At 49.3% G+C, this 16,418-nt stretch overlaps 1 protein-coding gene and 1 long non-coding RNA gene across 3 annotated transcripts in view; one reads left to right on the top strand and one right to left on the bottom strand.

Annotated features, from left to right (window-relative positions):
* Positions 1-334: 334 nt before the first annotated feature.
* Positions 335-12,271, bottom strand: LOC142818287 (uncharacterized). 2 transcript variants are annotated; one of them, XR_012895688.1, is made up of 5 exons: positions 10,802-12,271; positions 7,056-7,198; positions 6,914-6,975; positions 5,333-6,472; positions 335-3,865 (listed from the first exon to the last, which is right to left on the bottom strand). It is a non-coding gene; the product is annotated as an uncharacterized LOC142818287 (long non-coding RNA). The 2 variants fall into 2 exon arrangements; XR_012895689.1 differs by lacking the exon at positions 6,914-6,975 and having other exon boundaries at positions 5,333-5,568; positions 7,040-7,198.
* A 535-nt stretch (positions 12,272-12,806) lies between these two features.
* Positions 12,807-16,418, top strand: part of SMAD6 (SMAD family member 6) — a 97,477-nt gene continuing 93,865 nt past the window's right edge. The window contains exon 1 of the mRNA XM_006132107.2: positions 12,807-14,583. Coding sequence (XP_006132169.2) covers positions 13,875-14,583 — 709 coding nt within the window. The 5' untranslated portion in view covers positions 12,807-13,874. The remainder of the gene's footprint in view (positions 14,584-16,418) is intronic.

The raw sequence follows: 16,418 nt of genomic DNA, 5'->3' as shown, positions 1-16,418 counted from the left end.
GCTCAGCGCGCTAGTCTGGATGCTCCCCTGCCGACATCAAAGCCCTTTGTCGGCAGCCCCGTTATTCCTCGTGGGATGAGGTTTACCGGGGCTGCCGACAAAGGGCTTTGATGTCGGCAGGGGAGTGTACAGACTAGCGCGCTGAGAGGACAAACAGCTGATCAGCTGTTTGTCGGCTCAGCGCGGCAGCCATGTAAATGTAAATGAAGCCGCGATCATTTAAATCACGGCTTCATTTGCCTTTGCCAAAACAACAAATCTACATGGCTCCGTCGACGGAGCCATGTAGTTTAGACATACCCTTGGAGAGTTGTTGTATGGAGAACAAGTGCAGCTCACCCCTCTGCATGAGTACAGGCAAAGGACCTGATCTAGCGCCACGCTGCTCTGGCTAACCATGAATTTCCTGCACCATATCGCTGTCCTTCTCGCATGCTGCCTCCTTCGGGTGAACTCTGCTATCAGGCCCACAGCAAATGCCATTGTCATGTTCATTCCATTGCCATGTGTGAGGCACAAGGATAATGCCCCGCCATATCAACCCCAAGTGTATTGCCTGCTCAGCCCCGGCCATGTGTGGGAGGCAGTATGTCCTAGTGGGTAAAGCACCGGCACAGAATTCAGGCAGCCCCTCCTGCCCGTTGTCCTGCCTACTTAGTTTGTAAGCACAGAAAATAATTGCCAATGTCACAGCGTGTTGCTCTCACGGCTAGCAGTGTATTTCCTGAGCAGCGCTTCTGTTTTTATGCCACAAAACACAGAGCCCTAACCCGACCTGGTACTCATGCCTTTGTGAAATGAGGGCTGGACCAACGTTCCTTCTAATCTTTTCCATTCATGTGCAGAATAAATGTTCTGTTCACTGATGCATGTGTGAGTGTGCACCACCCGTAGAAACACAAAACCTAGCTGGGGATGCTCTGGGAGGTTGGAGTGATAGTAGTTCCCTACCTGACTGGGATGTTGTGAGAATCAGTGTTTTAAAGACCCTCTAATGAAGGGGCCTCGCTAGACCGCAAGGGTCGGACGGTTCAGTTGGGAGAGGGCTGGGTAATGACAGGGGTGGAGCTTTGGATGCTTAACTGAAGTTTGATTCTGCAAAATTCAGAAGGGCATCTTGTGGGCATGGGCCTGGGGCATATTGGCACCTCCCCTTCCGGTAGCTCAGTGTTTGGAGGTAGCTCCCGAGGAAGTGAGAGAAAGCGATTTGTGAAACCTTCAAAAAAGGTTGGTTTGGTTCAGATCAGACTATCCCTGCCCTGTTTGCTCATCTCCCATCAGAACTGCCTGGTGTGCAAAACTCAGCTCCGTGTGACGCGGTGCAGCCTAAAAGCAGGCAGGACTGACTTCCCTGTGATTCTGACAAGTCCTATTTTAGAGTTCTGTATTGCTGCCCATCACCATCTGTGCACCTTCTCCAGAGCATCAATAAGGCCCGGACCAAGGGAATGGTGGAACAGAGTCCCAAGTGAACTCTGGGAGCTCCAGTTCTTCCCTCTTCTCAGGGCATAGAAAAGCTCCACTTAGGTTTGATTTCTCTTGTTCTTACGATGCTCCCTCGCCGTGTCTGCGCTGAGGGGTGTGCACTGAGCAGCTGCAATGTTGTTTTTCATTTTCTACACCTCCAGGAACTCCCAACGGGGCTACCCCTGTAGGCACGTTTCCACATTTCCAAGTGCCCCTTGCAACTGACAGAAGCGCTAAGAACCACCCAACTTCATATCTCATCTGGAGCGCATCAGAGGAGTTTCAGAGTAACACACAGGAACGTTTGATGCAGGCTCTTAAAAATTCTACGAGTTCTGCAGCATTTGTTACACTCACTGTCTGCTGTGGTATTTTGCTATGCTCTGGCTTTCCCATGGATTTCATTTACAGAAGGGCCTGAAGCAGAAACTGATTTTTGAGGACTGCAGTTATTTCTGCCTCTGGGCATTGAGGTCCCATTTGATGCTAGCAGAAAATAACGTGAGCCAAGCTGCAAATTTGGCCTCTTTAAAACCAGCCTGAGTTATCCATGTGGGTTACAATCTCTCCTTTTGGACAATCCCAAAGAAGCGTACATACTAATCAAACTTGTCTAGTAAGGGTTTCAAATAGTATAGTCTAGTATTTCCAATTGTCTAGTATTTCAAGGGAGGAGGATGGAGAGTGCTTTAAGGTAGCCACTCATGATGTGTGATTGTTCATCTCTTGCTGAAAAATGAAATTACACGATGAGACCCGGGAGTTAAGAAGAGTATTTGACTGTCCTATAAGAGCTTTCAAGTCAAAGACATTTGAGGGGACAGCAGGACAGACAATAACCACATTCTTAGCTAAGTGCTGGCTGCAGATTGGAGTCTCTGTTGTTTTTCTTATTCTGCCCACAGCTATGTTTTGAATAGGGACTGAAGATTTTGCAGCACTAAGAAATGTTTTTCCTGTGGGAAAGAAAGAAAGAAAGAAAGAAAGAAAGAAAGAAAGAAAGAAAGAAAGAAAGAAAGAAAGAAAGAAAGAAAGAAAGAAAGAAAGAAAGAAAGAAAGAAAGAAAGAAAGAAAGAAAGAAAGAAAATTGGGGAGAGAATGGAGAAAGCCAACGCAGAGGAGTAGGCATGATAGCCACAAAGCTGCAGAAAGGAAGATAGCAGGACGTCTATTAAGGCAAAGCATCTTTCCCTGCTGCCGATGGGGTTGCAACATGTCCATTGCTGCCAGGCTCTGTGGCTGTAGCGCCTAAAAGACTGGGCACGTTGAAATGCCCTGGAAACTATGGGTTAGCCTCGCTCCCCTTAGGGATGTAAAATCCTGATTAATCAGTTAACCGGTTAAACCTCAGATTGTGGGCCTTGGTGGAGGGCTGTTGCCTGGATACCAGTTAACCGGTTACCCATTCACATCCCTACTCCCCACCCACTCGGAGGATGGGCTCGGAAAGGCTAGGAAACTCCTCAAAGTTTGTCTTGTCAAGTTTCCATTAACTCTACTCCATACTCAGTAGCTTGTTTTCCTGCTGGCCTGGGCACCAGGGTAACAGAGGAGACCATGGGTGAGGCCTCCTACCCAGCACTGACAAATGCCCTGGATCTGCAGAGAAAACACTTGCTCTCCTCTTAGCGCCTCTTTGCGCCCTATGTTAGGCCAGTGAGCAAGCCACTGACATCTGCCCAAGCGCCTGACCCAAGAGGAGGGCTCCCCTCCACTGTGGGGAGGCTGAACTAATACTCCGGGAAGCAATAGCTTTTGAACTTGGCAGCCTCAGAACTGAACTGGGTAGGGTCATCGGAATGCTGTGACCGTGAGTTTATTTCATTGTGTTCGGAGACCAGACCCCCTCAGAAAACACTTCACTGGAAGGGAAAACCAGAACAAGCAAAGATACCTCCCAGGTTATAGCCTCCACTTGATGGGACAGTAACGGTAACACTCCTTTTGCCCGCCTTCTAACCTTCCCATCATTATCTGCAGGATCAGACCACTTTACATTCATTTTCTATGCAAATTTTAAGCCAAATCTGTCAGTCCTTGTAGCAAAATTCCCAGTGAAGTCAATGGAAACCTCACAGCTTTAGCTGCAGGAACTGTTCAGTAAGACCAAAGCATTATGACAGTGGATACAGACATGAATATATAACTTGAGTGATGTCATGCAAACACACCAGCTGAACCAAAAAACAGAACTTGGAATCTTTCAGGCTTCCAATGAAGTTTCCTAGGCTCTGGTTTCCCAAAGCAATGTCTTCTGGCCTTACCATGCCCATAGGGAATAAGACAGAGAATATCTTATTGGCGCTGTATAAATCTTTGGTACGCCCACATCTTGAATACTGTGTACAGCTGTGGCCGCCTCCTCTCAAAAATATATATCTTAACATAGGAAAAAGTTCTGAAAAGGGAAAGAAAACTAATTAGGCATTTGGAACAGTTGTCAGATGAAGAGAGATTTAAAAGATTGGGACTTTTAGCTTAGAAAAGAGGAGACTGAGTAGGGATATGGCAGAGGTCTATAAAATGATGACTGGTTTCACTTTGGAGAAAGTGAATAAAGGAAAGTTATTTACTTGTTCCCATAACATAAGAAGGGGGTCATCAAATGAAATGAATAGGTAGCAGGTATAAGGCAAACAAAAGGAAATATTTCTTCACATAATCAATCTGTGGAACTACTTGCCAGAGGATGTTGTGAAGACCAAGACTTTAACAGGGTTCAAAAAAGAACTAAATAAATTCATGGGGCACATCTACACAGCAGGGCAAAAGTCGAATTAAGATACGCAACTTCAGCTACATCAATGGTGTAGCTGAAGTTGAAATAGCTAAATTTGGCTTTTGGCACTGTCTACACAGCAGGAAGTCGAAGGAAGAGCACTTTTCCTTCAACTTCCCTTACTCTTTGGCTACGTCTAGACTGGCAGGATTTTCCGGAAATGCTTTTAACGGAAAAGTTTTCCGTTAAAAGCATTTTCGGAAAAGAGCGTCTAAATTGGCACATACGCTTTTCCGCAAAAGCACTTTTTGCGGAAAAGCGTCTGTGCCAATCTAGATGCGCTTTTGCGCAAAAAAGCCCCGATCGCCGTTTTCGCGATCGGGGCTTTTTTGCGCAAAACAAATCTGAGCTGTCTACACTGGCCCTTTTGCGCAAAAGTTTTGCGCAAAAGGGACTTTTGCCCGAACAGGAGCAGCATAGTATTTCCGCAAAAAGCACTGATTTCTTACAGTAGGAAGTCAGTGCTTTTGCGGAAATTCAAGCGGCCAGTGTAGACAGCTGGCAGGTTTTTCCCGAAAAGCAGCTGATTTTCCGGAAAAACTTGCCAGTCTAGACACAGCCTTTGTGAAATGAGGGTTATAGGAGTCAGAGTAAGAAGTCCTCCATCTCCATATTATTTCTAAATAATGGCTTGCTATGAAGACATGCACTTTGTTATTTCAGAATAACGTCAGTTATTCTGATATAACGCTGCTGTGTAGACGTACCATGGAGGTTCAGTCCATCAATGCTTATTAGTCAGGATGGATAGAAATGGTGTTCCTAGTCTGTGTTTGTCAGAGGCTGGGAACGGGTAACAAGGGTGGATCACACCATGCCAACTAAGAGTATGTTCTTTTCTTTTCTTTTCTTTTCTTTTCTTTTCTTTTCTTTTCTTTTCTTTTCTTTTCTTTTCTTTTCTGTTCTGTTCTGTTCTGTTCTGTTCTGTTCTGTTCAATTTTCTGTTTTTAATAGTGAGTAGTACATGTTCAAGCAGCCCAGCTTGTATAAATCATGAGCCTTAGACATCTAGAAACCATCATTCTTCAACTAGCTTCACCTACGTATAAAAGTTTGAAGCTAATAAATACATCAGAAGGTCCTTACTCTATTCTGTATTAGTAGGAGATCTGTATTCCTTCATTCCTTCAGGCATGCACGCCTATAATGCATACCTTCTATAGTCATCTATTGTTAAGTGCTGCAGAAGTCAAATAGTCGGGTGGTTAAGGCACTGGATTTGGACTCAGGATACCTCGGTTCAATTTTTGCTTCTGATTTGGTCTTCCTGGGGAACCTTCTGCAAGTCACTGGCATGGTGCAGAAGATGGAAGTTCGGTTTCCTGAAGAATTTCAAGATTTCTAAATTTGGTTTGGTTCCAAACTGGAATGCCCAAAGAACCTCCACATTTTGAAATTCCTCACAGGACAAAAGGCCAGGCCATGGGATGACTAAAACATTTGCTTTCTATTCTGACTTTTTTAACGTTTTGTTAATACAACATAGCACAAAAGCTAAAAAGTTCCAAAACGAAGTAATTTCAAAATGAAAAATCAAAATGTTCCATTCAAAAAATGTCAAAACTGGATGTTTCAGCAGTGTCAGAACTCCCTCCCTCCCTACTCCTCCTCCTCCCCACTCCTCCCTCCCCCCGGCTCTCTTCCTAGACAAAAATCTGGCAAAAGCTACCCGGTTTCGCAAGACTTCTTGATTTCGAAGGAAACACACGTTCTGAAGGAATGGGATTCTGTTGAAATTTTCCCAGCCAGCTCAACAAGTCACTGGCTCTGGCTGTGATTCAATTCCTTGTTTGTCAAAGGGTGATAATAATTCTTGTCTCCTAGCCTTTGTCTGTTCTGTCCCTTGAGGTTGTAAACTCTGAGGTAGGGACTGTTCCTTGCCACATGGAAGTACAACACTCAGTCCAATGGGGCTTGATCTCAATGCAGTCCTCCAGGAACTACCTCAATACAAATAATATCACATCAAAATACAAAGGTTTTTAAAATGTAAATGTTAATCTTTCCGACTATTTTTCAAATCACTTCTTATCCCTTCTTAATTCGGTTCAAAGCCTTTTAAAAAATACTGAAGTTATAAAATCTAGACAATTACTAGGTTCTTTTTCTTACAAGAAGATTTACCCAGCATTGTTCGGGTCATTAATGAAACTGAGTTTTGTTTTTCTTCATTTACATCATTGCTCTGGGGTGGGGTTGAGAGGAGGGTTCAGGATGCAGGCTGCCCTGGGGAGAGAAAACAACCCCAGCTCTCTCTCACCACAGCAGCTTGAGGCCAGGTGAAAAGCCCCTCTCCATGGCAACTACAGCTCAGCGGGCACAGTCAGGTGAGAGGTGCATGCTCCCCAGCTGGGAGGACAGACAAACACACAGACAGACACACAAACAGGCAAACTCTCTGAAGTATACAGTAGATAGCTGTCCCTTTCTCCTCTGTTGCCCCAATGGGGTTATAGCTGTCCCGGTCCCTATTTCTGGCCTCTTGCTGCCCCCCTGTGGTCATTCTGCAGTATAACTGTCCCTTCTGCCAGATCCCTCCCTTTCCATTTTATGAGAAACAATCACATTCCAGGCACATCCCATTGTCCTGGCACAACCAAACCTGCCTTTGCTCTAAGTTAGGATAAAAGGGAGCTGCATCCCAAATTTGGTGGTCCTGGCTCTTACCGATTAGGAGGAGTTCTTGAACAGACAGGCTCACAGATGGACAGACAGACAGGTGGACATTTCTAAAATAGATAGCAAGAAGATCAAATGAAGAAAATAAAATGATCCCTCCATGCAGGCATTTACCTCAGTTTTCCCTTACACTGGTGTGCTGGCCACTGCAAGTCTCTGCCTCCTCTTTCCCTCCGTAATCCAGATGCACCCTGGCTCTCTCTGGACAGTAGAAGCAGGCTGACTCATTCCTCTGTCCTCTTCTAAGGCTTAGAGTTTGACCTTGCACAGTACCTGTGGGTGGAATAAAAAAAGGATCAATTTTAGGCAACTGGCAAACTTGCACTGCCTTCTAACACTTTATCCAGCTTTTATTTGGAGACCTGTGTGATAAACTGAAGAGTATCTCACAAGCGCGTTTGCCCTTCTGAGAGGCCAAAAATGCAGGGAAATAGCACACCACAATTAATGACTAAAAATCCTTTAATAACCAACATTATTATAAATTACATCCCCATTATGAAAAGTACAATTGAGTTCTCTGTTTTTCCTGCCCCGTTTTGTAGCGCCAAACAATGTGGTCTTGTTGAAAAAAAAATAATGAAATGGATGGCACATTTAGTGAAACGGGGACTCCTGTATTGCATACCTCTGCTTGCAACGAGAGCAGGCCTCAGTTATTATCGTGAAGGCTCCATTGTTCTTTGAGCTATACCGTATATGCTCTTGGAGAAGCATTTCGTATTACGTGCCAACCCTATGTCAGGTTATGTTTCAATGCCCTAGTAATTGCACGTGTGTGACAGCTGAATTTGGGCACCACCTTGCAATGCTGGTATTACAATGAAAGGAGTTGGCTGCATGTAAAGGGATAGATCTGTGAATCACCGTGGATTGGTTCGGCAAAGACAATTTTTAAAGGCATTGGAATCCATCAAGTTCTGACCTATAAAAATGCATGAATTCTGAGTAGCTAGAGGCAGGATTACCAGATGGTTTAAAAAAAAAATATTGGACAAAAATTTGTCGAACAAAAAAAAACGGTGGTGGGGAGTAACCAGAGAGACTTGGGGGGTGGGGATTTGGGTCAGGCCGAAATTCGGTTACAGTCGCATCCCCTTTAATTGCCACGTGTCCTGAGCAGGCTTCCCTTGGGCGCCTGAGCTGGGCCCGGGGAAAGTAGAGAAACTTCCTTCCTTAGAAAATACCAGACACATAAATGTCAATTTCTTTACCGGACACAAAGTCCAAATACTGGGCTGTCCGGTTCAATACCGGACCGCTGGCAACCCTAGCTAGAGGTCTAACCACGGCTCTGGGATCTCATGAATTTTGCGTGTGGCTCTGAAATTGACTTTTTCTGTGACCTTACCAAATCATGTAATGTGCATCCTAGTTCTCCATTGCAAAATGTGGATAATACTTATGGCAGGGGCTAATATTTGTAGATAAGTGCAAAGTGCTGTCAAGCTTGCAGTTCACTCCTGAGCATTGAGGTATCTTAATATTTGCATCAGTGTTCCAGTAAGCTGAGCGCTTGTGCAAGCCACCAGGAGAAATCCAAATGCCACCCAGCTGATTAGCAGAGCGCCCACAGCTATGTTTTGTGTTTTTATTGGTGGTTGCCTCGGTGCACATAAAAATTTATTCTGCGCATGGATGGAAAAAAATCCACGCATGGATGAAAAAGATTAGAGGAAACTTTGATGATCATGGTCTCTTACATGACATAATTTCCATGAATAGTGAGTCAACCTTCACAGGAGATCCTCTGTATTCACTCACAGCCAGATTTCTGCATAGAACCCTAGTGGGTCTTCCTGGGACAGTACTGGAGAGAACAGCTAATCAATCCCCCCATAAGCCCTGAAAAACCTGGGAGGTGGAAAGAGGATTGAGTGGGGAGGGATAGGCCTCCGCTTTCCCCACTTTCATTCCCAAAGGAACATAACGTCCCAAGCACCTCTCCCCAGCCCAGTTAAAATAAAAAGAGTTTTGCAGCGTGCCCTGAAGGTCAATACATTTGGGTTGATTTGGACTGGGGCGGAAGTGAATTTGGGACTTGTCTGCTCATAAATGTAGCTAAATCACTGCAGCCCTGTGTGGACATACTTACACAGGTTTAAAATTGGTTATATTGTGTAAGCATCCACACAACAAAATCAGTTAAACTTCAGTTAAAGTTGTGATTGGAGAGAACTTGAAATAAGTCTGTGATGATGCCTGGGGTTAGTGAGAAAATGGGGGAGAGGGAGGAAATCATGAACATTTTAATTTCCTCTTGTTATGTTTTATATTGAAATTGTATTTTCATAGAAATTTCTTGACGGGTTCAATCACTGGTTGGAAAGGGGAGGGGTGGGGTAGCTTGGGGGTAAACGATGAACATGTCTAGTCTGTGTATGCTATCATTTTTCAACTGGTTCTAGGATCAGGGTTAGAAGGTCTCCAGGTCTGTTCATTTTTTGTTATATTTATCTCTGATGTGTAGCTTTGAATTCCCAAACAATTACTTCATTAAGCATTTGTGTCTGTGAGAAACCTCCCTCTTTAGCTGCCAAACTACCTTGTTCTGATGAGTGAGAATGAATGGAGATAGGGGAATTGAGCAGGTAAAAGCCCAGGAAAATGATGATGTGTTACGAATTCTTTTATTATCTGTAGCACAATAAACCATGTTTGGCAAGGAGTTTGGAAGCGTCTCTTTGCTACTCAAGAGAGACCTTTTTCCAGGTCTAAGTCCCTGTATAATACTGTGTTATGAGAGAGCTACACTGCAAGCATCAGTCAAGCAGGTGTTTGCTACCAGAGTAAAGTTATTTTACAGTAGCAACCTCTCCCTCGATATTTAAGTATTTGTATCCATGTTCCTGCCTCACAAGGTAAACATCCAAAACGCTGTACAATACAGGTAACATTTAATAAGAGGCAGGTTTCAGTAGGGATGTGATAGTGTAGTCGATTAACTGATAAGCAAAAGCGTATAGGTTAATGCTATAGAATACATGCATTTCTTCCTCACTCCACCAGTACATTATTTAGCAAGATGGCCAACAGCCCAGATCAGTCCTGGCTTGCCCCACGTCTGGGACCTACCCCAGGCTGTGATTCTGCATTTAAAGTGTATTAGGAGCCAGGTGGGCAGGCAGCCCAGCTCAGTTCTGGCTTGCGCTAGGTCTGGGAGCTCAGCTCCATCTCTGGACAGGGGCTGCTGCCACCCTGCACTGCTGCCTCTGTATCAGGGGAGCTGGTTTTTAAAGTGGCTCCCCTCGTGGACCAGCGGCTGCCTGCCCCCCCCATACCTCTGTATCAGAGGCAGCAGTGTGGAGTGCCAGGCGGCTCCTTGGGAGTGGGGCCGTAATGCACTGGCTGCTGGCCCCAGCCCCGGCAACTATACAATAGGGCTACGTCTACACTGGCATGAATTTCCAAAAATGTTTTTAACGGAAAAGTTTTCCGTTAAAAGCATTTTCAGAAAAGTGCGTCTAGATTGGCAGGATGCTTTTCCGCAAAAGCACTTTTTGCAGAAAAGCGTCCGTGGCCAATCTAGACGCGGTTTTCCGCAAAAAAGCCCCGATCGCCATTTTCGCGATCGGGGCTTTTTTTTGCGGAAAACAGTACTATGCTGTTTACACTGGCCCTTTTGGGCAAAAGTCTTTCGGAAAAAGACTTTTGCCCAAACGGGAGCAGCATAGTTTTTCCAGAAAAGCACTGATGATTTTACATGAGATCGTCAGTGCTTTTCTGGAAATTCAAGTGGCCAGTGTAGACAGCTGGCAAATTTTTCCGGAAAAGCAGATGATTTTCCGGAAAAACTTGCCAGTCTAGACACAGCCTAGTCGAGTAACCGATAAGATTTCATGAGGTTAATAGACTATTCAGTTAAATGATATTTACCACCCCTTGTTTGCAGTATCACTCAGAAATCTCCCGGAGGGGTCAGTTGCCACTTCAAAGTGAAATTCAGTTGAGTTGCAAAGGCCCTACAATTATACGTCATATTTTCAGCATAATAAACCCATCGAGTTTTCAATAAACTTTTGTAGTCCTGAGATGATAAGTTCAGGAAAGCAGGCTGGTTAGCCATCCGGTTTCACGCCAAAAGCTTATGTTCCTAGCAGGAGAAAGCTGCTGCTACTTTTAACAAACTGTACCATATTAATGGGTGGAATAAATCAATTTCTCTTCCCCAGAAAATGTTTCAACAAAAACTTGGCAGCTGTGAGGTACCAGAGCCACCCTCTAGTGGACGGACATTGTAATACAGCTTCATTCCTGTGACCTGCAACAGAGACAAGGAGTCAGGCTGCACTTTGAAGATTAACAAACATGCCCTAATAAATGTGTTAGTCTTAAAGTACTTTTAGCTGTTTTGGCTGAAACAGACTACCAGGGCTACTCCCTCTGACACCTGTGACATACAGGCTGAAGTGCTCATGATATAAAGTCTAAGAGGGGCAGCTGTGTTAGTCTGTAACTTTAAAAACAACAAGTAGTCCTGTGGCTCCTTAGAGACTAACAAAAATATATGGAATCATAAGCTTCCCTGGGCAAAAACCCACTTCCTCAGCTGATTAGCTGCCATTTGAATCAATAAATTCGCTGCCATCTAGTAATTAATCCCTCAGTGGTATTTTCTAGCCCAATATTCATTTTATTTCGTACACCTGAAACTCAGGACCTGGGCATTTTACTTAAACTAGAGACAGACCTATGATATCCACGATCTAAACCCAAGCCTTCTAACTTCCTCAGGGAGACTTATTTTTAAAGGGAGTCAGGTTTTGAGAGCAAGTGTAGCCAATTACAGTAAACTACTCGGAAGAGATTATAAACGGGAGCAAAACCAAATGCAAAGGCTTGTGCTGGTGGACGGTAAAGTCGTGGATTGTTTTTGTAAAAAAAAAAAAGTCAAGTTCCTATCCCTCCTAACCAACATCAGGTGAATGGGGCATAAATACCGCTGAGGACCAATGACGATAACGGAATTTCTTTCATTCAATGACAATCTGTGCTGGAAAGTAGGTTGCTCTAGTTCACCCGCCCGTCCAATCAGCATGGAAGGGGCGAGGCATAGCTCTGCGGAGAGCCAATCGGGACTTTACAAGCCTGAACTTTTGCCACCCTGCACAAGTTAATACAGCCAGGGGGTGTGTCCCAGTCTGACTGACTCCAGGGGAAGAAACTACCTTAACTCTTGCAGTGCTGGCCGCCTAGCTGGAGCAGCTGACTCAGAAGAGTTTCGGCAGCTTTTTTTTTTTCGGAGCTGGTTTTCCACGTGCAGTTGTGGAAGGGCGCAGGGTGAAGCAGCACCATAAACCAGCAAACCAAACCAAAAAGTCCTTGGGGGGGGGGGGAACCCGCCCCCTCGCGGGGAGGCTGTCAAGCAACATTCAGTAGAAAGGGATTTCCCGGGAAATGTCCCACGAGCGGGCCAGGGGACATGGACCGCTTCAAGAACTGATTGAGCTCGGAGATGCTGCTTCCCTAATCCCCGCCGTGCCGCCGATGAGGAAGCCAGACCGCCCCGTGCGCCCTGCCCGTGGTCTCCGAGTGATGGTTCCCCTCGCTAGCAGGGCGTCCCCAGGGACAGGCGTGTGCGGACCGCAGGCCCCCAAAGCGCAGCCCCAGGCGTAGCCCTGCTGCAGGGAGGGCTCGCTCCCTGGTTCTGCTGCGCGAGCAGCCCCGTCGGGCCTGCCCGTCTCGCCCGCCGCCTGTGCCCAGCGCGATCAAAGTCCTCTTCAGCCGCCCGCGAGTCAGGTGGCCTGGGCCGGGCGCCGCTTTTCGGACCATGAAAAATGAGGGGGCGGCGGAGGCTCTGAAACAGGCTGGAACCAGCCCCCATGCGCCTGGCGCCAGCTCGGAGGAGCGGTCCCTGGACCTGCAAGCCCGTTTCTGGTGCCCAAATGGCCCCTGTCATTTTTGTTGGGGGGGGGGCACGTCTTGGAGCAGCCGCTGCCCCGGTGTGCCACACGGACGGCTGCCCTACGCCGGGCACAGAGCATGCCCCCCCTCCCCGCAAGCCTCCCCCCCGGGGCCGCGCCTCTGCGAGGGAGGTGTTTTCCTTTAAGAGTTAAGAAACTTGAAACCTTGTTTGCGCAACAATCTGTGCAGCAGAGAGCCGCCAAAGTGTCTAGACTGGCACATGATGGGAGGCAGCCAATGACTCCGGCGCGCTCCTAGGGGGCCCTGTGTGTGTTTTAGAAGAACAAAAAAGAGCGAGAAAGAGAGAGCGAGCGAGAGAAGGGGGAAGAAAAGCAGCGCACGGGGCTGCCTGACCAGAGCCGAGCGCAGCCGAGCACGCAGAAGTCACTTTCCTATCCCGGCCGCTGGACAGTGGATTGGACCCCTCTCCCCCCCCTTCATTAAGGATTTCCAGCCGCGCTCTCCGGGATATTTACAATTTCCATTCATGTGTTGAAACGCGCCTGTGTGGGGTTTTTTTTAAAGGGAAATCGCTCCCAGCCTCTTGCAAGGCTCGGACCTAGGGCAAGCGACTGAGCCAGCCTGCACTTTCGGATTTGCCACCTCCCTTTCCAGCCCGTGGATGGGGCTGCTTTTCCAGGCAGGGCTGCTAGTGGAGACGCCGCGGGGGACCCTGGCTGCCCTCTCGGGGGCTGGGAGTTGCTAGTCCATGTAGGGCATCTCCTTCGGCGGTTCCCGGGTCACGCAGGAGCCTCTGCAGGCGACCGCTTGGCGCAGCCTCCCCCCCTCGGGGGCGCGTCTCCGGACCCCCCCCCCCCCCGCCGCGGCGCGGTCTATGCCCTTCCTGCCCCCCCTCGCCGCCGTCTCCCCCATGTGGCAGCCCTGTGGCCATCTGCCGGCGATTCGCGGGGCGAGGCTGCTGCACGGCGCTGCGAGGGGCCGCCGCTGCAGGCGGGCTGGCGAGCGCGGGGCTTGCGCCGGGCACGGCTGGGAGCGCCCCGCCAACTGAAGCAGCCCCCCGCGGATCCCAGCCCCGAGCTGTCGTATGTTCAGGTCCAAACGCGCGGGGCTGGTGCGGCGCCTTTGGAGAAGCCGGGTCCTGCCGGACAGGGACGGGGGCGATGCGAGCGCCAGGAGCAGCCCTGACCAGGGGGGCGGCACCAGCAAACCCCCGCCGCCCGAGCCCGCCTGGGAAATCCGCCCGCTGACCCGCCGCCCGGCCGGGGACGCCGCGGAGGAGGGCAGGGGGAGTCCCATGGCGGCGCCGCGGCGGCCGGCGGGGGACGGCGAGAGCCCGGCGTGGGCGCCGGAGAGCGAGGGCCAGACGGTGACCTGCTGCCTCTTCAAGGAGGCGGGCGCCTCCTCCCCGGCCCGGGCGCTGCGCCCCGCCGCCTGCCCGCAGGAGCCCCGCAGCCGGGAGGCCCGGGCCCGGCTCCTGCTGCTGGAGCAGGAGCTCAAGTCCGTCACCTACTCGCTGCTGAAGCGGCTGAAGGAGCGCTCGCTGGACAGCCTGCTGGAGGCGGTGGAGTCCCGCGGGGGGGTGCCCGGCGGCTGCGTCCTGGTGCCCCGCACCGAGCTGCGCCTGGGGGGCCAGGCGGCGGCCCCGCAGCTGCTCCTGGGCAAGCTCTTCCGCTGGCCGGACCTGCAGCAGGCGGCGGAGCTGAAGCCGCTGTGCGAGTGCCAGAGCTTCGGGCTGGCCGACAGCCCCACGGTGTGCTGCAACCCCTACCACTTCAGCCGGCTCTGTGGGCCAGGTAAGTCGCGGGAGCGGGGGGGCTAAGGGACACACACCCCATCGCCGCGCCCAGGGTCTAGCAGTCCCCCTCCCCGAGAAGATGGAGCCCGACTTCTGTGCACGGGGGGTTCCCGCTTCACAAGGGGTGGGTTGGAAGAGGGAGGGTTCACCTGGTGGTCTTGGTCGATCTACAGGGCGGGGGCGGTTTGGATCCTGGTCTTTGCCCCTTTCTCCGCTATTCCCTCCACGCAAACACACCCAGGCAAATCCTTTGCAGAATGGTTTTTGGGGTTTTTTTAAACCAGCAGCAAAATCTGTCAGATCTGTCAGTAACTTGCCCTGGGCATCTGACGCCCTTTCAGACCACTCTCCAAAAATGCCCCTAAGGATCCAGCAATATCCAGGCGGGAGAGTTAAAGGGGAGATGGAAAGTTGCATAAAGGCCTATGCAAGCCCAGAGCTCAAGCCAAGAGAAGTGGCAACATCACCTTTTTGCTCATTTCAGGGCCCCTTTGGGACTAGATTGGAAGTGTGCTGTGCAGGCAGCCTTCAGGAACTATTGGGGGGGAGGGTCATAAAAGGGAAAGATGGGACGTGATTGGCCATTTAAGGGTTTCAGACCAACAAACAAAACTGAAGTGGGGCTAGTGGGAAGGGACATTTTAGTTCTAGCACTGCCAGGAGCATTGGGTTTGGTTTAACTAAGATACCTTTGACCACCATCTAGGTTCAAGATGATGCTCTTGGCTTGTCTCCTACAGTGGACCGGTCTGTACCAAATAGCCCATCACAGCTGTTTTAGTAGCTTGTATTGAAACATAGCTCTTGCTCATTCGGATTGGGACAGTGTTCAGCAGTGCACTGCCTGGTGGGGGATCTCTTGCAGTGAAATGCCCCCGCAGGTCTGGGTCAGAGTTGGTCCCCAGCCTTGGGAAGGTGCAGAACCGTTTCCTTTATGTGTAATATGGGGTACCTAGGCCTGCATACCAAGCCTGAGCTTCCTGATTTTCGTGGCTTTGGTGTGTTCAGTGATTTGCCCCATTGTTTCCCAACGGAGCCAGAGAAACACTCTTAAGATGCAGCCAGCTGATGTTCTGAATTATGATTTTCCACCCATTGAAGGAGTTTGAGAAGGCCTCAGTGCACTGGAACTGTTTGTGCATAGTCTCTTGCTGTCTCTGTCTCCCTTTTAGGCTGGCGGAGCACTGTCCCTGTGTGCAAAGGCCAGCAGGAGGCGCCAGAGTGAGGGAGTGCCGAAGGCTGCTCTCAGTTGCTGTTGCTACCATTCTCACACAGCATCTGTGCAGGTCACCTGGAGCAGGTCTCAGTCCCAGCTCCCCTGCACCAGCCACACGACCCAACAGACCAGGGAGCTCTGGTGGCATGGGGCAAACATGCCAGGCTGTGTTGCCCTGGTATGCTGCTGAGCGCCGTTTCACCTGCTCTCCTGGGGCTGGACTAGCTGCTGTGCTGAGAGCTGCTCTTGCTGTCAAGGGCCACAGCTGGTGTATTGGCATTTACTGCCCCTGGAGCGTGTGTTGTGTGCAAGCAGGCAGGGGGAGGTAGCAGCCACTTGGGGCAATAGGCCCTCCAGGATGCAAAGCCCATAGTGAACTTGGAACTGTCACTTAGTCAGTTTGCTGTTCCCCCACAGGCAGCTGTCAGGAGTGAATTTATCCCCCGCCCTGGCCTGGGCTGTGTGAGGATGAGGGGTTGAGAGACAAGGGGGAGGGGAGGGAGAGAGACCAAAGGCTCCCAAAGCTGGGGGATGTCTGAGACCCCCTTCCCATCCGCTCTGTGTGAGCTAGCCCTCCCCAAAGGGAGCCTGCAGTCCCTCTTGGAGAAGGAGCTGGG

Source organism: Pelodiscus sinensis, chromosome 14, assembly GCF_049634645.1.
Source record: "Pelodiscus sinensis isolate JC-2024 chromosome 14, ASM4963464v1, whole genome shotgun sequence".
Lineage (NCBI taxonomy): Eukaryota > Metazoa > Chordata > Testudines > Trionychidae > Pelodiscus > Pelodiscus sinensis.
The sequence above is the reverse complement of the archived record's forward strand: the minus strand, read 5'-3'. Positions and strand labels throughout refer to the sequence as shown.